The 19,934-nt window shown below is 45.0% G+C and overlaps 1 protein-coding gene across 3 annotated transcripts in view; it reads right to left on the bottom strand.

Annotated features, from left to right (window-relative positions):
* ASTN1 (astrotactin 1) overlaps positions 1-19,934 on the bottom strand; it is a 332,481-nt gene that overhangs the window by 174,687 nt on the left and 137,860 nt on the right. For all 3 annotated transcript variants that reach the window (XM_027086238.1, XM_027086239.1, XM_027086237.1), the window contains exons 3-5: positions 5,623-6,016; positions 4,065-4,211; positions 2,904-3,011 (exon numbers count right to left, since the gene is read on the bottom strand). In XM_027086238.1, coding sequence (XP_026942039.1) covers positions 2,904-3,011; positions 4,065-4,211; positions 5,623-6,016 — 649 coding nt within the window. The remainder of the gene's footprint in view (positions 1-2,903; positions 3,012-4,064; positions 4,212-5,622; positions 6,017-19,934) is intronic.

Here is a 19,934-nt window from a genome sequence, read left to right as displayed (position 1 = left end):
ATGGCACTGCCGTCTACTTGGTTCCTCAAGTCCCCAAACACCATCATGTCTATCTCTTCCCTCTCTTTCATAAGCCACCCCCACCCCCCACCAATGCCATTAAATCTTTTTTCATTCTGTGCCCCAAATTTCTCTTGCTCCATCCTCTGCATCCCTACCTTGGTCTATCATCTCACCCCTGGACTATGGCAACAGCCATCCACCCAGTCTCCCTGCCTCAACTTCCCCCTGCTCTCACCTATCCTCCACGCTGCCTTAGAGGGATCGTTCACAAAGCAGAGCAGACCAGGGCTTTGCTCTTTAAAAAACCTTCAGTGACTCCAGCTGAAGTGTCAGGTCTAAGTCCTTCAGTCAAGGGAGATCTCCTGATCTTCCAGCCTTATTTCCGAAGCAGACCACAGGCTGCCCCAGAAGCTTTATTCTAGTAAACTATTTCCTGCTCTCTGACTAGACAATTATTGTTTATGTCCCTGTGACTGCACATACTATTTCCTCCTCCACAGAATGCCATTTTGTCACCTTGTCAGCCTGGTATACACCTACTCTTCAAGTCTCAGCTCAAACAATATCTCCCTGTAAACACTTCCCTGAAACCTTCAAGAACCGATTCTCACTCATTCCTTGCTGTTCCTCCCACCCTTGTGCACCCTGCTGTTACAGCCCTTCTCACACAGTGTAGTCACTGTTTACAGGCACTTGCTCTCCTGTGATGGCAAAATGACTTGCTGCTCTGCCTCTTGTCTCTCTGGTCCTTCTGCATCATCAACCCATCATCCAGAATCTCTACCTAACTTCAAAATTTCCAGCGGTCCCCTTTGACCTACAGAACCAAGTGCAAACCCATTAACATCGTGCGTGCACTGGTCCTCTAGCCTGTTATCCAGCCCCATCCCTCCTATCCCTGTGTGCCTACATATTCAAATCCTGGATTACAACTACCACATTGAACTCCTTTTACTTGCTTGGAAATGCCATGTTCTTTTGTGCCTTCAAGGCTTTGTATCTGCTCTTTTCCTCTACTGAAATGCCCCTTCCCCTAGATTTTCCTCTTTCAAGAAATTCTATGCATTGTATATAATCCAAGGCTAATTATTTTCTCCCTTTTTGCCTCCTTTTGCTGCCAGGTAGAATTAACTTTCCTCTCTTCTGAGTACTCGTTCTACTTTATTTATATTATTAAATTAAGTCTTATCACTGTGCCATGTTTTCAGGTTTCTACTACTGATCACAAAGCCTGACCCATGACAGGTGGGTTATAAAATTTCCTGCTGGCCTGATTGATGTATCCAGTTCAATTCAACAAACACTGGCAAGCATCTATTACAGGCAAAATCCCTCACTAGGCACTTTGGAAAAATAAATTAGAAAAGCCCATCCATAAGAAGCTTACAGTCTAGTTAAAAGCAATAAACAGTTGACGTACTAGGAGACCTTGGTATTTAAAAGTAACAATTTTATGTTGCAAAGGAACTCATTCTAATTCATTACTATAGATTTTCTTACACGGGATTTTATTAAAGCAGAACCCACCCTGCTTTGCTGTGGCCTAGGGTGGATGGGCCTAGGACGACTCTCTGCTGTATATAAATATGTAATGAACATCAAGAGTCAACAGTCTCACCTCAGGGATACTGGGGCACCAGACATTAGGCAACCCAGAGCCCCACTGATCTCTTGAGAAAAGTGGTGGGAAGAACTTTTGTACTGATAGCAGCAGAGCCTGCAGAACTGGAACTGAGGAATTAACAGGGCTTCCTTCAATCTCTGGGAAGAATTCTTCAGTACGTCAAGAACTCAGATGGAGGTGGGAGACAGCCAAAAGGTAGGTGTCTTTGGGTGGGGGGCGGCACTGGTTGATTATTGGCTGGGGAAAATGTTATTGGCTATCACACAAGATGACATCACTCAAATACCCTCCATTGTATCTCGACGGGCCCGTCTAAAATTCTTTAAGATGAAGTGCTGTAGAAAGCCAAGCCTGCACTGTGGAGAGTTCTAACAGCAACACAATAGAGATCTCATAGTGCCTTGCCAGTCACCAAAAAGGCACATTTTAATATAATTAAGCCCTATGCGTGAGGTATTGTTAACCCATTTAATATGTGAGGAAACTGCGGCTCAGAGAAGTTGTTGCCTTTATCCAGTATCACACAGCAAGTAAATGCTGAAGCTTTTTTGGTGCCTGAACACAGACCTCCCTCAGTAACGATGGTGAGACCACAAAGTCATAGGCACTGGTAGCCACAGCTGCAACAGCCATGCCTGAAGCCACTGAACATCAGGGTGGAGAGTCACAGACCGTGGCTGCGTGAAAGGACAACTCTATCAACACTGAGAAGAATGAACAAACCAACCTGGGCCCTGCTAGGAGAAGGGAGGGGACTTGGGCCCTGGGAGTCCTGTGATTCTGCTGGGCAGGGGATTAAAGGTCAAAAACCACTTCGCATGTTTTTCAGGCCACAGATCGTTCCTCAACTACCCCACCCCCCAAGCTCTGCCTCACTCAATCCCAGGATGGCTGGGTAAGCGAGGGTAAATATACTGTCTATTTTTTCACATATAACACACTTTATCAACTTTATTTCCTGTGTCTAAACAGCAAAATATGACTCCCGAGGCTTCCAGAAGGAATTGAGAGTCTTCTGACCAAGAAATAGCCTTTCAAACAACTTGGAAACTTGTTTGAGAGTGCCATTATCTGGGAGAGATGATTCTCTGAAATTTTCCACTCTAGGCTCTTCTTTCTTCCTTAGGAGGAAACACCAAGTTTGGTCCAAGAATTCTTCCTGCGGACACTGGCTTTGGTCCACAGAGCCCCCTCCCTGACCCAGCACCTCTGTAGCTGCCTGCCTTCCCCGCCCCATGGCCCCTCTCACCCCACTTTGCCCCTCTATCCTTCCTACCTCTACTGCGCCTTCGGCTCCGCGAGGGGTCAGTGTAAAAGGTCAGCTGGGGGTCATTTTCTGCCTCTGTGCTAGAATCCCCTTCAGGGTTCAGGAAGGCGGAACCAGCTGTAATGAAAAGACAAGGGCAAAAACAGTGTCTTCAGTTTTGTCTTCATGACACCAAATCATTGGGCAAGTTCAAGGGGAAAACACAAGCAGGGTGACTGACAATCTGGGAGGAGTAGCCACAGGGATTGGAGCTTCCTGATGATACACAGATTTATTGGAGAAGGAGACCTCGATATGACAGCCATCACTAAAGCCCTACATCCACCCAGCCCATGCTCCTACTGAGGAGAGCCACCTGCCAGAGAGGACAATCGTGGACGGTACGTGGAAAAGGAAGAAAGGGAAATTTCCCTCATTACACGTCATGATTCTGGTTGATAGAGGCTGGAATTATGTCCTAAGGGGCATATGTCTGTATGTCTTAATGTCTATATTGTATTTTTTAACTGGTTCTAGGATTAATATATATTCAATGTGAAAAAGAGAGAAAAGAATAAACAAAAGACCCCCACATGTTTAAAAGGAACAAGGCTGATGTCCTCTAAATCCTCCAAGTCAGAGAAAGACTCTGTTAACATTTGATGAATACACTCTCCATCTTTTTCCTGATACAGAAGCAGATAAAGGTTTTTTAAGTTCCCCTTAAAAATGGCATTCTGCTGTACCTTCTATTTTATAACCTAATTTTTCCCCATTGAATAGATGGGTGGGCAACTTTCCACATGAACAAATATAGATCTATAGTATCATGTTAAGCCACTGGCCGGGAGACAGATGTGCAGGTAGTTAAGCAATTCCCCATTGACGGACATTTAAGCTACTTCCAATTTTTTGCTCTTTTAAACAATGTTGGGATGAACAGCCTTTTACACACATCTTTGCATACTTGTCCAATTATTATTTACTAAGTATAAATTCTCATTGCTAAAATTACTTGGTCAAAAGGTGTGTATACCTTTAAATTTGTTGGTTAAGTAACACACAACAGGCCTGTAGAAAGGCTGCGACCAAACACAGCCCCTCTAGCGATGCCTGAGAGTGGGGGTCAAGGCCCTGCCCCTGCCGGTATTAAGGAAGCCACCTTCAAGCCCTAGCACCAGACGCGGGTACCTCTTGCTTTGTTGTTGATCCTCTTTCTCTGGCTACTGGAGGTGTGAGAAAGCAGAGTGGCCTGCTGGTGGTTGGAGTCCACGGGGCTGGTAGCAATGATGTTATCTTTATACTTGTTCATCAGCGACAGCTTGGCATTGTCGCTTCCTGTATAAGGAAAGGCCAAGGCAGAAACTTTAAAAGGCCGAAGAAAGTGAGAGCAAGGAAATCTGCATGAACCAAGTACGTGGGGTTTCACAGAAACTGAAATATGAAAGCTTTAAAGTGAGAGACTCGCAGAGACTGAAATGCTTCTTTTTGATTTGTAGGGGACTACAGAGTTATGAGAGAAGGGGTGAAGAAAGGAAATCCAATTCAACCAATTCTGTATTGATAGGGTCACCACGTGTGGCCGTTCGGTGAGATACAGACTGCAGATTTCTTTCCTTTGGTCAGCACAGAGTTTCACAGAAATCTGAATTTGAGCGCATTCAGGCGGAACCTGCCCCCTCTCTCTCATCCCAGTCTGCTCCGTTCCCTGTTGTTGACATCCAGCTCTCTCACGTATTTGTGCTATCTGCCTGCTCCCCGAGTCTCTAATCACATGGCTACTTGGTGGGCTTAGCACGATGGCAGGTGCTATGGAATATACGAGATATTGAAGACACATCCCCTAGTCTCAAGGAATGTCTAGACTTTACACCTTATTAAGACATGCCTCGTCATAGGATCTTCTCTAGATAACAAGCAGAATGGAAACCTCCATGATGTGATTTCAAGCCCCACAGCAAGTCCACATATCTTAAGCAATATTCAGTTTCAAAAATGTCTTCTTCAAAGATAATTGGGCAGTTCCTTGAAGGATCATTGTCTTGGGGTTCTATCTACAGATAGTTGTTATTTATAGCAGTATGAGAGATCGGCTATAAATGAGAAGTACAGTCATTTCCTCTCTGCATTTGACCGACTCTGGTCTTGTTCAGCCACATTAGCTCCAAGTCTCTTCCACCCAGTGTCTCATAGATGCACAAAGCATCTGAGGTCAATCAGTTTGATCGTATTCCTTTATTTTCTTTGAAGAAGTACATCCCTTGTAAAGACCACAGAGGTATGGGCAAGACAACACAACTAAAACACCCCAGGCCAAAGTCTCAGGAGTCATAGAAAAGAAAGATACCTCTGTCCCCTCCACTTCAATGGAAAATTGAATTGCCCACACAAACATACCACACACAAAAATGTCACACACGCACGTTGACCTTTTCTGCTACATCCCTATTTTCCCGAGGATTGCTCATTACATATGGAAAAGCCTCTAACCCACTCTTCTGTTGGACGTAAAAGTCCCTCTACTTCCAGTGCCAAGTGGAAGTGGAGAGGGATCCAATTCACCCTTGTTCTTCTGATTTCGTATATTAGAAAACGGCTCCCATCATCTCAGGAAAATGCTTACGCTTCTTGCCCACCCGGGAAAGGGCACTGGCACATCCCATTATGTATGACAACCAGCCATGAAATTAGAAAACAGCTGTTCCCTACCCACTCTCTAGTGCCCTGAGACAAGGACCGAGGCACCCACCTGGCGTGAGGTCCATCCCTGCCTTCTCGTTGCAGCCCTGCAGGGAGTCGAGGGTGCGGGTAACCTGGCTGGCGAAGTCCTCCCCTCCGTTCATGCACTCCCTCTGCAGGTGGTGGCGCAGGTCAGTGATGTCGTACTCGTAGCCATCCAGGATTGGTGTCTCCCGGATGCTCAGGGTGCCGCTGGAGTTGTGGCCCTGCACGCGGGCATTGCGCAGACTCTCCCGCCCGTGCCCGCCGATCAGCACAGAAGGAATGTAGTGAATCTCATTGGCAGCCTCAGCGCTGGCACTCTTCTGGGGCTGGGGGACCCGGCGGCGCTTGCACCAGCGCCGGCGAGTGTACAGGATCATCACGAGGCACAAGATGGACAGCAGCAGCGCTATCATGCCACCCTAGGAAGAGAGGACAGCAGGTGGATGCAGGAAGATGGGTGAGCTCATCCCACCAAGGGGCCTCACCCCTCCCGCTGTTACCATCCATCACTCACCCATTAATTCATTCATTCACTTAGGTGCAGTACGTGCTTATAGCAAGCGTCACTCAGCAGTAAAGGGACAGTCTGCTGTGATCGGTGATCAGGGTGAAAGAAAAATGGAACTGGGATGATTAGTGCATCATTTCAAGTGATCCACGGTTGCTTCTGGCTTAGCAAACAATTTGAAGAAGAAAGAAGTCTTTGTGATTGTGTGTGTGTGTGTGTGTGTGTGTGTGTGTGTGTGTGTGTGTGTGTGTGTGTGTGTGTGTGTGTGTGTGTGTGTAATTTCAGCTGCAGAAATAAGAGAGAGGGTTTTTTAAAGCAGATCTGCTATATGTAAAGCTGGTTTCAGGCCAATTTTTAGCAGTGGGATGGCATCTGGTTTCTTCCTCTTTCAAATCTTAAAATCAATCATATATAGATTCTAACTCTGCCTCCACCAACCATCAGCAAGTCCTATAAATTCGAGACCTCAGATTCTGTATAAGAGAGAAGATACCACAGATTCCTCATCTGTATAATGGAAAAGATACCACTTACCCTCACAGGGTGGTGTAAGTACTAAGTTATGTAACACATCTAATAGATTGTATCACAGGGAGTCAAGGCTGTCAGCCTAACCTTAAATGTCTCCATCAGAGTAATTGCCCAAGCAGGAGAAAATCAGAGACCCATCCGAAGAGAAGTTTACATCCGTCAGGAACTTACAACCAAGTGTGCAGAGAAATCTCATCATTTGAACATGACTTTTGGGGTCACTGCTGCTTTAGGAGACAGCCTTCTCCCACTCACACAGTCCTGAGTGATGTTCCCATTCTTGCTAAGCTCAAGAGAAGGGACTGAGACCCATGTTGTCCTGGACTCAGGCTGGCAGAGGAGTTTCCTTCTGAACCTTCCGGTGCTCCAAGGCCATCCTCTGAGGCCATTACTTAAAAGCCTGAACACAACTAAGTTGTCCGTCAGAGACGAGGATGCAGTGCTCAGCGAGGCTCAATGCCTCGCCTTAACGTGTGCCCAGGGCAGTGTTTGGCGGGAAGGGCTTACAAGCCCATTGCTGCACAGCACTCAGTGGGCATAAATCTTCCCGTGCACAATCTGTATTCACTCCCTTTACTTTGGTCAATACCCCTCGGAACCTATTTCATTAGGTGGGCATGTGCCACATGGTTCTGCTCTCAATCTTGGGCTACAATCACTGTCACCCCATCATATAGGCTAGAGGTGAAAACCCTCTATTAATTCCCAGGGGCTCCCCCACACAAGGCTGGGTCAAGATGATTCCCTTGAATATATTAGAGGGGGCTTTTTCCAGTCTCATAATAATTATATCTTAGATTTATAAAGTTCCACTCCCTGTAAATTTTCCCATTTATCCTCCCTCTCCCACCATCACTGTGAGCACGTGCGCACGCACTCACACACAGGATGCTGCTGCTTTCCAACAGGCAGCTCAGAGGAGCTGAGACAAGAAGTAACCGAGTCAGCTGTCAAGTGACCTGTCATGTCGGGTAGCTTTTTGGAGACATACACTGGCCTCCAGGTTTTCAAATTTTTCTTTTATCTGCATAACCCTTTCTCCTGGTGAAATCTCTCAAGCAAGTACAGAGAAAGCATGAATATGAAGCTGCTCAGGTTACAGTGGGGGTGGGAGTCCAGAGCCAAGCATTCTAGGTCCCTGATAAGTGCCGCCCCTGCCGCCCATGGTCCCTCCCTCCTGGCCGCCCTGCAGATGTGCACAGAGAGCCCCTGGGGCACCTCAACAGGGCAGACCTGAGCCCCGCACCCGTTTGCCGAGAATGAGTGTTTGAGTCCAACCCAGTGGTTTTTCGGCAGACCCTTTATCTCAGAGTCAGACCCACTAACTTTCCTTCATCCCAAACTGAAACTGCAACAATAGGTAATTAAGCCACACAGAAAGAATAACTTCCCGAGCCAGGGAAGTTGTCAGACATTGAATTAGGCAAGTGAAAGCTAGAGGTAATTTTATTCCCTAAAGAGCTGTAAGGGGAGCATAAACATCCATCTCCCGGGAATGGTTTAAGCACCATCCTTCCCGCTCGCAGAGAGGTCTTCAGGCGCCCCTTCCGCTCTTCCTCTCTGATTCTCCTTTCAGTTGCTCACAACGGGGTTGTGATAAGATCCAGGCCATAGGTCCATGCCCCTTATTACACAGGAATAAAGCAACGACAGTGGTCTGTTAATGGGGCTTTTACTTTGTATCAGACATTTGCCCCAAATGCTCTACACTCTGAGAGGTAGGGTCAACTATTTCCCCATTTTACATTTGAAGAGGCTAGGGCACAGAGGCCGAATAACTTGTCCAAGGTCACACAGCAAATGAATCGTAGGACTGGAATGGGGCCAAAATGACTCCCACTCCAGAGCCTACCTTCTTAACCACTAGGCTGCAGTCACCCCGACTGAGCTTCGCTCATTGGAGACATATACACCCTGGCATCTATCTCATGAATTTTAAAAGGATAGAGTAGGAGAATATGGGTAATTCCACCTGAATCCATCCTCACCTTTCGAAGGAAAAAGAGAAACTACTCAAAGTGCACATCTAGCTGACAAAGAGACACTATCGTAAACAAAGGACCTTGCACAAGCACCCACTCAAGCGTCCTACTCAAGGTTAGTAGGCAGGGCAAAGACAGCAGATGCATTTCAGGGTCTCTGTGCTAAAATAAGACTGTGCCTCACACACCACTACCTGCCTGGAGGATACCATTAGACTCTCAGTTTAGTTGAATTTCGACAGAGAAATCTGCGTTCCCTCTCAACTGTGAGACCCAGTGAAAATCTTTAGACTCAGCCCCTCCTCTTCTGAAGAAATGAAGGCCCAGAGAAACGACAAAACTAGACAGTGTAGAACCGGTTCTACACCCAGATCCTCTTCCACTGCTCTTTTCATGGTACTGTTTTGTTAGGTTCATCTAAAGTCCCCTTTACCATGTAGGGGCCTAGACACTCAATTAGCAATATTTTATGCTAATTTTTTAAAAAATAACAACTCATAGGGAGCTAGAATACACGTTTTTGTTCGGCTAAGCCAGTTCATTTAGCAGCTCTAGTACTGCTTTAGCAAAACATTCCGTCTGCTTAGAGTCACTGACTCCAGATGACCTCAGTTTTTTAATAATCAGTTACCAATAATGAGCTCCAGCCATTAGGTGAAACAGCACAGGCATATGAAAAAACATTCTCAGGCACTCAAACTGTGGAATAGTCTCTCTGCATCTATAACCCAAAATGATGGCAGATGTCACAACGCTTTGTTATGACTTACTAGTTGTGGACTACTATCGAAATAATAATATACATAAGTTATATGATATTAATTTGTAATATTATTTAATAATATGTTGTAATAATAATTTGTAAAATCACTACACACAAATACCTCTGGACTGCTTATCTGCTCTATCCAGTGAGGAGGGAGTAGGTAGGAGAACTTTATGTACAGGGCCTCCACTATACTGGGAAAAGGCATGGGTGTAGCCACTTTGATAATGTTCCGTCTATGGTGAGGACTCAAATTCGATTGCTTTTGCATTCCTGTGATAAACCACCATTCTTTGATGTTACCATTACTTTTAACCCTTCTACTTCCATTGGAGATTTTAAGCAGTTTCAGTGAAACTCACAGAGGCTCTAGGATTTTTCTTTCAAATAACCTAATGAAACCAAGAGGTGGCAGATGAATGGAAAGAAAGCCTAGGCCAAGAAGGGCTAGGAGCTTCCTAATAATCAAGTGAAAAAGAGCAAGGCGAGTTCTTGTCTGACAAAAGAAAATTTGTTGGTAAACTTATAGTTACCAAAGGGGAAAGGGGGGGAGTGATAAATTAAGAGTTTGGGATTAGCAGATACAAACTACTATATATAAAACAGATAAACAACAAGGTCCTACTGTATAGCATAGGGAACTATATTCAATATCTTATAATAACCTATAATGGGAGAGAATCTGAAATAATATATACTCAACTGAATCACTTTACTACACTAATACAACATTGTAAACCAACTATATTTAATAAAAATTAAAAAAGGAAAGGAAGTTTGTTGGGAGGAACAAACTTCCTCTAAGCATTCAACCCCATTCAAATAGACTTCCACCTGGCATGTGAACGTGAGCATACTGACAAACGCAGTGGGCAATGTGATCTCCCAGGCTTTACAGAAGTGCACAGGAGTTCTTCCTACACCTACACCTTGCTTTGAGCTTCTGCATTACCCTAGCTGTGTTCAGAGTATGTGCTTCATTTATGTGTTAACTTGAATTTTTATGGCAAAACAAAACAAACAGAAAACCCATTAAGGTACATTTGGACCCAAGTGAGAAGTAACAAAATGCAAACTTTGAACATTAAAAAAAATAACACTGACAGCAAGATATGTAATTTTTTGCTCTTTATTCATCTTTTCATGAGTTTTCTGATTATTCTATTGATTTTCCTCAAAACTGTTAAAATTTTTGTATCTACAAGTATGTTTGGGGTATATGAAATCTCCACATCTATTAATAAGATGCTTGCAAAAAGTGGTATTTAAAAATATATTTTCCTTTAAAAAAATCAATAAATCATTTCTGCTGGCTTTAACAGAGATCAAACAAATGAAATCAGCTTTTATTTTCTCATGAAACTGACAATTTGGGCACTTACCTGAGAGAGTAGTATGAGGTTTGTCAGATAATTTGCAGATTTTGTAATATTTATGTTAGAATGTTTTATATAGCACTGATGGTGATTGTTCAGGGATAGAAAGTTCTAGGCAGAGTTCCCTTTTATGCCATCCCAGTCATGCAGGCCAACCACAAGACTGTCTCATTATCTGACCTGTGTATTCATCCTGGGTCTGGGTCATTCCTCACTCCCTTAGCTAACCCTTACTTGTCCTTTGAAGTCAGTTCAGTGACATAACCTCAGCCAATTCTTCCCTATATCACTGAACCACCCATAGAACCCTTCCACATAACTAACCACAAGTACTTTTATCTCTGATTTACTTGTTGATCTCATCTACTAGATTATAGACTTCATGAGAGCAGAGGATGCTAAGTTCCAGGGTCAATCTTAGTAGTGCCTTCCATGAAGTTAAGTGTTCAATAACTGTGGAAGGAAGGGTGGAAAGGGAGGGAGGAAAGGAGGGAGGGCGGGAGAGGGGGAGGAAAAGAGGAAGGGAGGGAGGGAGGGAAGAAGGGGAGGTCAACTTTGAGTATCTTTCAATAGGGACATCATCTGTGTGCCTCCAAGCAAAGCTTATACGTCAGTTGCTTACGTGACTCATCCATTCGATTCATGACTCAATCATTCAACAGATATTTACTCACTTTAGAGAGGCATTTTTCTTATGGTCACTGTTATGCAGATACTGCAGTGAATAATAAAGGAATAGGTCCTGATCTCATGGGGTTTACCTTTGAGTTAGAGAAAATAATCTCTATAATTTGGTTTTTAAAGGTAAACATAGGCACAAAAGGAAGATAAAAACAGATCACAAGGACTGGAAATAGCCTGCCATAACTTCTTTTCTTATAAAAGAAGAAACTGTGATAGGTAAAGATATTTGGACTGGAGGTTATACCCTAGGTATAACCTATAACGTCAGGGGCCAGTAAAACCCTTCCATTATCCCAAATCAGTGCCGTATGATCGGTAAATCCCAACAAAAAGAATCCAGATTTATCAAATTTCACCAAAGTTTAGGGAGTCACCTGGGTTTTGCGAACCCTTGGCAGAGAAGCGGAAAAGCTGAGATTATGTTTCCGGCCACCATCTGTCAAGTGGCTGCAGACAATCAATCCACTCACATTTCAAAGCTTAGCTCCGCCCTAGGAGTAACCAGAAGAGTGAATCTGAGACATAATTAATTATCCCTCAAGGCACTGGACACACTGAATTCAAATTCTATTCCTAAAGGAATTAAATGGTGGTTAAAAACTAAGAATAAAACACACGAGTTTGGTGGCCTGTCACCTATTTTTCCCCAATAACAAAGCCCAAAGGTCTAGGGCAAATGCCCTGCCTCACATATGACAGTGATCATTTCTATCTCTCTCCAGCTTTCAAAGAAGGCAGACCAAGAGGAGAAAAACTGTGTAAGCCCATATGGCAATGCTGCTCACTTTCTAATCTAGATCCAAATATCCCAGGGGTAGGGAATGGATGAGGTGAATAGATGATTTTCAAGGTCCCATCCAATCCTACGTTTCTCTGAGCCCCGTGGAAAACTATAGTAAGTTTCTAATAGCATGTAGGTCACCCATAAAATAGCAGAGCTAACCGGAACAACTTTGTGCAAGTTGCACAGCCTCTATGAACCTACCCCAGGCCTTCATCTATCAAATGAAGTATTAAAAGAAATGCACTGACTCTTCCAAATTGGAAACTTCCTGATTATAACACTGATACCTGTCAAACTGGAAACAGCTCTCAACTGGTAAACTAATTATGGAAAAAATATTTGTGAGCTCTTCTTGCCCAGTAATGCCAGCAACTACAGACCAAGGAACTGATCCTTCAGAGGCAGGCTATCAACTCCAGCTTAGCCAATGCAGCCCTGATAAACAGACCCACCCGCTTCCCCAAAGGCACAATAGGCCTTGGAAATCAGAAGATGTCATTGAAATTGTATTAACACATTCTTGACCTTGAGGATCCTTTTACTGCCAGGAGTCCCTAAACTAGAAGAGAAGTTTGCTCTTCTGGCAAATTCTCTTTTCTGTGGTGGCTGGTGAATAGAAATCCATTATCCTCTGCCCATCTCCTTCCCAGATGGAAGACAAAAGCTACAGGTTAAGCCTATTAAGTAGTGGGTGCAATTTATAAATTATTAGGAACACTACCTCCCCTTGGGGGTTTGCTGAAGTCTTTAATCGTGTGGAAATGCTTTCCAGTTGCCACAGGCCACCATGTTAATTAAGAGGCTTCAACATTCCTCTGGGGCTTCTGACGTGAATTGCACATCCCACTGGCAGGGGACAGACCTGCCCTGCCTGGTCAGCCTCTCACTGGAGCCTGCTGCCATGAGATGCTTCAGAACCCCATCCCCACCCTTCAAAGTCCAAATATCCAAAGCGTAGGGAAGACACAGGATGTCCCCCCAAGATCTCTCATTAAAATGCCATCTGGGGGGTAAAGATAGGGACCAGGCAACCTTCCATATATAAGCAAGAGAAAAACTCTAAGATCAAGAGCTCCCTAGGTTAGGCAGTTTGACCTTAGAGGGCCCTCCCAACCCAAAGAGGCTATGAGCATGAAGTTCTTCTCAAGAGGAAACTCAACTTTATAGCTTTTAATTTTTTTTTTATTTTCCCAGGTCTAAAAGTTTTGATTCTGTTCGGTTTGATCACTGTCTTTCTTCTTTAATCTGGGAAGTTTGTCTTCAACTCCTCTGTGAGGCTTCAGGAGTTTCAGCTAATGAGCGCCTGAAGCTCTGCAGGGAAAGTGGCTAGAGTCTAGCATGCTGGAGCCAGCCTGGGCTATTTCAAGTTGTCCTCTTTCAGGTTCTTTTTATAGAGCTGCTTTTTTAGTTCTTGGGATTTTTCTTACCTCTGAGGCTTGACTTTGCTGTCCCAAAGTAAAAGCAAGGGAGTACATTTGTGCATAAGGAGCTCAGAGCTCTCTGATCACTAGTACCTTGGGGAACCTGCCGTTTGCCTTAATGAGAAGGCTGAGGTCGAGTGGAGCTGGACGAAGCAGGGTGACAGAAGCAGCTTGCCACGGCTGGCTTTTCCGGGCCCAAGGCTACCCTACTGGATCCCCTAATTCCAAAGACTGGCCTAGATTGTTGCAGAGTGAGAGAGCCGCGAGGAATCACGCAACAGAGGCAAAGCTGAGGTCCTCCACTCCCTCTAGATGTAGACTTAGAAAATTTCTGAGAGATGCTCCTGCTTAGTCAGACATTATGGATGGGACCGCAATCAGTGCTATGTTAAGAGGCTGGCCCCACATGTGACCCATCGTGTGGGTATGTGCGTGCATGCACGTGCACGAATGTGTATATTGTGCATGACAGGCAGGCTGGGAGATAAACGGGTCCACACGGAAGCAAAAGCACGCCAGGTCGCTGTCTCAGCAACCCATGGGCAGAGCTGCGTGAGCCAGGCTCCCTCCACGGACCATGTGCACCAGCCCTTCAGAACTTCACAAGCCAAGCATGAAGCCAATAAATAAATATCTCCAGCTGGATAATGCTCCATGCCTATTCTTGGCCACGTTATTTTCCCCCTTTCCTCTTTGTTTTTATGCAGTAGGTGATCTCAATGAAGTAAAATAATAACAATAATCTGCTCCATTAGGACCAAGCATTAAGGGAATTATTGAACAAGTAACAGAAGAGGCAGCTGGCACGGTATATGCTAATGACCATTAGACTTTAACCCTCTTTCTCTCTGAACATAATGGAGTTGTTAAACCCTCTTCCTCCCATCTCCCCAAACGTCAGGTAGCCCAGCCCAAGGGGAAGAGAGAAGGTCTCAGAGACCTAACAGCTCTGTGGGCAGCAGCTGGCGCTGAGCAAATGAAAATCAACTGAGGGCAGACATTGTGCAGGACCCCTGTGGGGATTCCAATGACCTGTGGAAATTCCAATGACTTCAGATGAAAAAAGTTGGGAATAAAACGGAGAGTGTGTCAAGGTGTCAAGATTTCCCTGATTTGGGCCCATATTCATCAATATCACTCTCTGAACCAGGTCTTTTTTTTTTTTTTAAAGGTCTTTTTTCCTCCCCAGCTAAAAACTGAGATGAACCTTTAAAGGCTGCATAATCCAGGAGATGCCTGCGAGGGGACAGGTGGAAGGCCCTTCACACAGGTGCGGGCCTTGACCATATTTCTGTCCCACAAACAGAGGTCCAACTTTATCATTATGATTGCCATGAGGTCTGCCGTGGCAGGGTCTAGTCAAGTATTCAGAAGCCCTGCCAGGGTTTTCTTTCACAGTAGAACCTCCAATGGCACAGTGTCTGTACTGGGAGAGGTGACAATCCTACAGAGCTGACGGCTAGCTTTGCAAAAGATTTCAGAGGCTACATACCACTACAAAAGCATTTCTCAGCTCCTATAGCAATCCCATCACGTATGCTTAACTCCTCCCCTGAATTCTTGCCTCATTCTGCAATTCTACACACACACTGTCTTATTCCTATAGTATCGGCACAATGGAGGAGAAATAATAACTACCATTTGTAAAGTATATACCGTGTGCCAAACACAGTGAATGGTGAACTATCATTATCATTTTATTTAATCCTACCAATAAATTTTACCTAAAAATAAAATTTTACCTACCAATAAAATTTTACCTACCAATAAAATTTACCAATAAATTTAATCCTACCAATAAATATAATTTAATCCTACCAAAAATACCATTTCCATTTTTTAGGTGAGGAAACAGGAGATCAGAGGGGCTACATAATTTGCTCAAAGACCCAACCACTGATCTTAACAATGTTGTTTTATGACCTTGTTGAGTAGAAAGGAGCCCACCACTGTAGCCTGGGCTGCAATTCCCCAACTTCCCATCTTCTCCAAATTAAGCCCTGGTGGTCTTGCTCCTATATCTAACTCTTAGGGTTATGCAAGTAAGGATTCTCAAATGTCTACACTCAATACTGTCTTCACTGCCTGCCCCAGATGCCCCCAATCTTCTTCAATTAAGCTGATCAGTTAATGTAATCACTGGGTTGACCAAGTGCATAATTTCAAGCAATAATTTAATTGTGCCAAGGGCGGCCAGACTTACTGGGCGGTCGTTTCGACATGGGAAGAGAAAACTTACGGAGATATCTGTTCTTGGGTGGATGTTTTCTAAGTGAAATCAAATGCCTTTAGGGTCAACAGGCACAGATGCTCAACTATCTCCTTGAGAATAGCCTGCCACACTTGCACATAAACTCAGGTCTCTTTGCTGCCTGTAAGCCCTTGTTCTGGGGTCAGAGCCCTAAGAGGAACACTAGATGTGTTCCATAATACAACAACACATGTAGAAGATAGGCTGGGGAGAAAATGTGGGACTTGAACACTTTCAGGGAAATTAGAACCTGCATCAGTCAGGTCACCCAAAAGACTGCTGGCCAACAGATTTGGAAAAGGTAGGAGAAACCCTGCAGGTCATGTTTTGCATTAGGGCCCTAACAATGATAATGGTCACTCCCAATGCAAGTCATTTAATGCTGATCAAATACAGAGGTTAGCAAAACTCTTATTCATGGCTTTCTGCTCATAAAGCTCTTCTAACCTGTAACTTATTTGACCCACCTTGCTAAGGAGAATAACGGGCATCCATGGTCACATCTCTTGTAACACTCCAGCTGTGACTCAATCTTGGCACCAAGTAATATGCATAATAGAGCTGAAGAATTGTAGCAAAGGAACAGGCACGGGAATTAAGGACTGGGGGAGATGCTGACCTACGAACACAATTAGTGTTTCACATGCTAATATTCCCTCCAAGCCCCTCACTCCTTGCCAGCAAGCTTTGTCTGACACCAAAGAGGGGAGTGGGAGGGAAGATTGACAGTCAAGAGTCTGCTCTTGGGCCATACACTAAGTGCTGTGGCTCTTGTTTCTCCCTGTTAAAAAAAAAAATTATTACAATTCAATTTTTCTCTGGAACTAATCAAGCACAAAATCTGGAGAAGAGGCCCTGTTTGTGACGGCAATCTCCGAGCAACACACTGACGTTCTCATTAGGGCAGGAGGCTTCATTAAACCACCGGTTCCAACATCAGCAGCATGTTGTCTTCAGCTAATTACGTTTTCCCTGGCAAAGTCATTGTACAAGTCTTCAAATCCTTCCCATCATTAATTTAAAACACATGCACGCACAACAACTCCCTGCCCTGCCTCCTCCCTTGCTGGCCTCCCACCCACCCGTCTCCGCGTGCTGTCAGCTTTGTTCTTCTGGTTTTCCAGGACTTCTTTCTTATATCGGGGCTTTGGAGGGGGAGGTGATGAGGTGAAGTAGAGAACCTGTCACCTGTAAGCTTGATTTCTTCACTAGCTGACCACGGCTCCCTTTGTTCCCGGCCAGATGCTAGTTATACACCCCAGGACCTTGGATGCAAGCCCAGTGCTTGCCCGCAAAGACGGGCCAGAGCAAAGGGAAGCTGGAAGTTAGACCCAGCTCTGCCCCATCCCACCCATGGAAAGTGACAAAGGCCTAACTCTGCTACTGTTCTGATTTACTGATCAACGGCTTGATCACGCAGAGTGCATCCACAGGTCAGCCTGATCTGGCCAGAGACGCTCACATGATACAAAGACAGTCGGGGGTTTGCGCTTCCAAGACAACTGAATGAGGCAGACATCATCCCCCCAGCAAATGCATAATCCTGTTCCAGGGGCAGGTATGTTTTCCTGACCTCGTGGAAGTTGTTCCCAGCCAGCCTGCAACATCATTACGACTTAGTGCAGATCATGGCGTCCACGAGGTTTCACTTTTCTACTTTTTGATAGGAGTGATTTAGGTTTTTTTCTACTCTTCACATTCAGTTCAATTGTAAGGGAGAGAGGGGCAGAGAGAGAACAGGACAGGGTTGTCTATGCCCATCTCTGCGCCTCTGCCCTCTCCCTTCCCCGACACGTCCTTCCTCACCCTCCTTCTACCTCAGTTCTTCACACCCTTATAAGTCCCAGCATAAGTTCCCCTCCTTCCTGAAACCTACTTTGATTACTCCAATTCTCAGACATGGCATTCGCTCCCAATTTTTAAAGCATGTAAGAGCTTTTCTTAATTAATCTTTAATCCCTGATTCTGCTGTTTCCCATATCATAGCTCTGACTAGACTTGCAGGCAGAGACCATGGCTTTAAAACTTTCTACACTCCCAGCCTTAATGGAGGGCCCAGCGCAGAACTGACCCACCGCAAATAGCTCACTGCTTGATTAATTACAGGGAGGCACGTTCAGCTGGCTTGGCAAAGCTGATGAAGCACAAATAGCACGATATCCACACTGTCGGCTCAGAATTAAGGCTTCCATCTGGAAGCCCTCTTCGCTCTCCTCAGCTGGCTCCTTGGCCAACTCTGAGGGGCTCCCTTGGCTGTAGAACCTCCCAGGAAGGAGTCAGCTACAGTAGGGGGTCTGCCTCCTCACCCCAAGGGAGTGAGGAATGGGAGGTCCACGCTACAGACCCATCGACCAGAGGATATTAGCTGTGTTTTCAGAAAGCGTGATGGCTTCCACCTACCCAACTTCATTCTAGCTTGTATCTTTCTGTACCATTAGCAAGCCATTGTGAGATGGCAGAGGGCTCGTTTAAGCTGACAGAGATGCTTTTCTAGTAAAACGAACTGACCTGTGATCTGACTGTTCTTGTGTCCTCCACAGAGCTCTGCATGAATACAGTCTCATCATCAGAGATGTCAAAGACATTTGTTATCACATTTTAAAACATCGGTTTAGCACCTAATTATAGGAAGAACGATATATGTGTTTTACAAAAAGAATAGTGTAAAAAAGTCCCTTTTCTTAGAAACTAAAGTCTTAATTTTTGTTTTTATTAATATAAGCATTATTTGTATTTATGTGTGTATATATATTTACATTTGTATGTCTAGTTCTGCAGAGTGACTGCAGGTAGGATGGAGAAGTTCTCGTTCACTCCATTCTGTAGTTGGAGAAATTAAATCTGGCTTAGCAAGAGGGCCAAACACTGTCAGGACCAACAATGTGAACAGTTTTCTCTGCCACCACACCACGACAAATGCGGGCTGTACCCTGGGGAGATCCCACAGGCACACCGAGGGTTTGATGTACTCCCAGCACCAGCTGTCACTCCATTTTTTTCTCTCTCAGTCAAGAAGCCGTACCAGAATACAAGTTGAGTGAGAATGACCTTATTACAGGTCATTTATAACATTGACTCCACTCTAATGGAATAAAAGGAAACCAGTCACAAATTTCAGCACTTTACCTATGATTAGTATCAGATTCACTTGGCACACTTTACAATTGATGGGGTCACGGCACTGTGGCTGCAAACTGCAGAGGTATGAACACAGCCACTGAGGACAGGGAAAAGAAAAAAAAAAAAAACTCAGATTTTTTTATTCCTGGGAGCCTGGCTTTGCCCAGAAGTCTGGGTCAGGGACTGTCGAGTCTGTAGGTCCTGGGAGAGGCCTCTTCATTGTATAACACCAGGTGGTACCACCTCGGTCCTCATGTCATGCCATGTAATACACTCACTGCTGAAGTTCTCACTCTGAAGATCTTTCACAGTGATTTTGCTTAGTGTCAATTAAACCAAATTTTAATATAGATATATATAGAGAGATGGCCTTGTGACCCGGCCAGCTCTGGTGCGTGTGTCAGTCTTCCCTAAGTTCCTTTCCACGACTATGCAGAGAGAGGAAGAGAGGTGAGGGTTTAGCGGAGAGAAAGGGACCCCAACGACCAGAGAGGAGCCCTGAGCAGAACATTCCACCAAAGGCCTTGCAACACAGAGGAAGCGGCCCTGACTGAGCACTTGGGCCCTAGTCCCAGCAGTGCCACTCACCAATCATTCGGCCCTTTGGCCTCTTTGAGCCTCAGCTTTCTATGGTGGCAGACTTCCTCACAGGGTCGTCTGTTCATTCCCAGAGTCTCTTTCGGCCAGGCCCTTGGCTGGGATACAGAGATACACGATCCCTCCTAGCTAGGAGATCACACTCAGTGAAGGCAGGCTCCTGCAGGGATGAGGGCTAGGGCAGGAATATGCACCAGAGTGTGCACTGGCAGGCACCCACCCTAGAGGGAAGGGGCCCAGGGATGCCTCCTAGGCAAAGTCATGGACTTATTTTTTTTTTTTTTTGCAGTACGCGGGCCTCTCACTGTTGTGGCCTC

The sequence above is a fragment of the Aethalodelphis obliquidens genome, unplaced genomic scaffold, assembly GCF_003676395.1.
Source record: "Aethalodelphis obliquidens isolate GAN/ISIS:26980383/991018 unplaced genomic scaffold, ASM367639v1 scaffold55, whole genome shotgun sequence".
NCBI classification, from domain to species: domain Eukaryota; kingdom Metazoa; phylum Chordata; class Mammalia; order Artiodactyla; family Delphinidae; genus Aethalodelphis; species Aethalodelphis obliquidens.
Note: the sequence above shows the minus strand (reverse complement) of the source record. Positions and strands in the feature narration are given on the sequence as shown.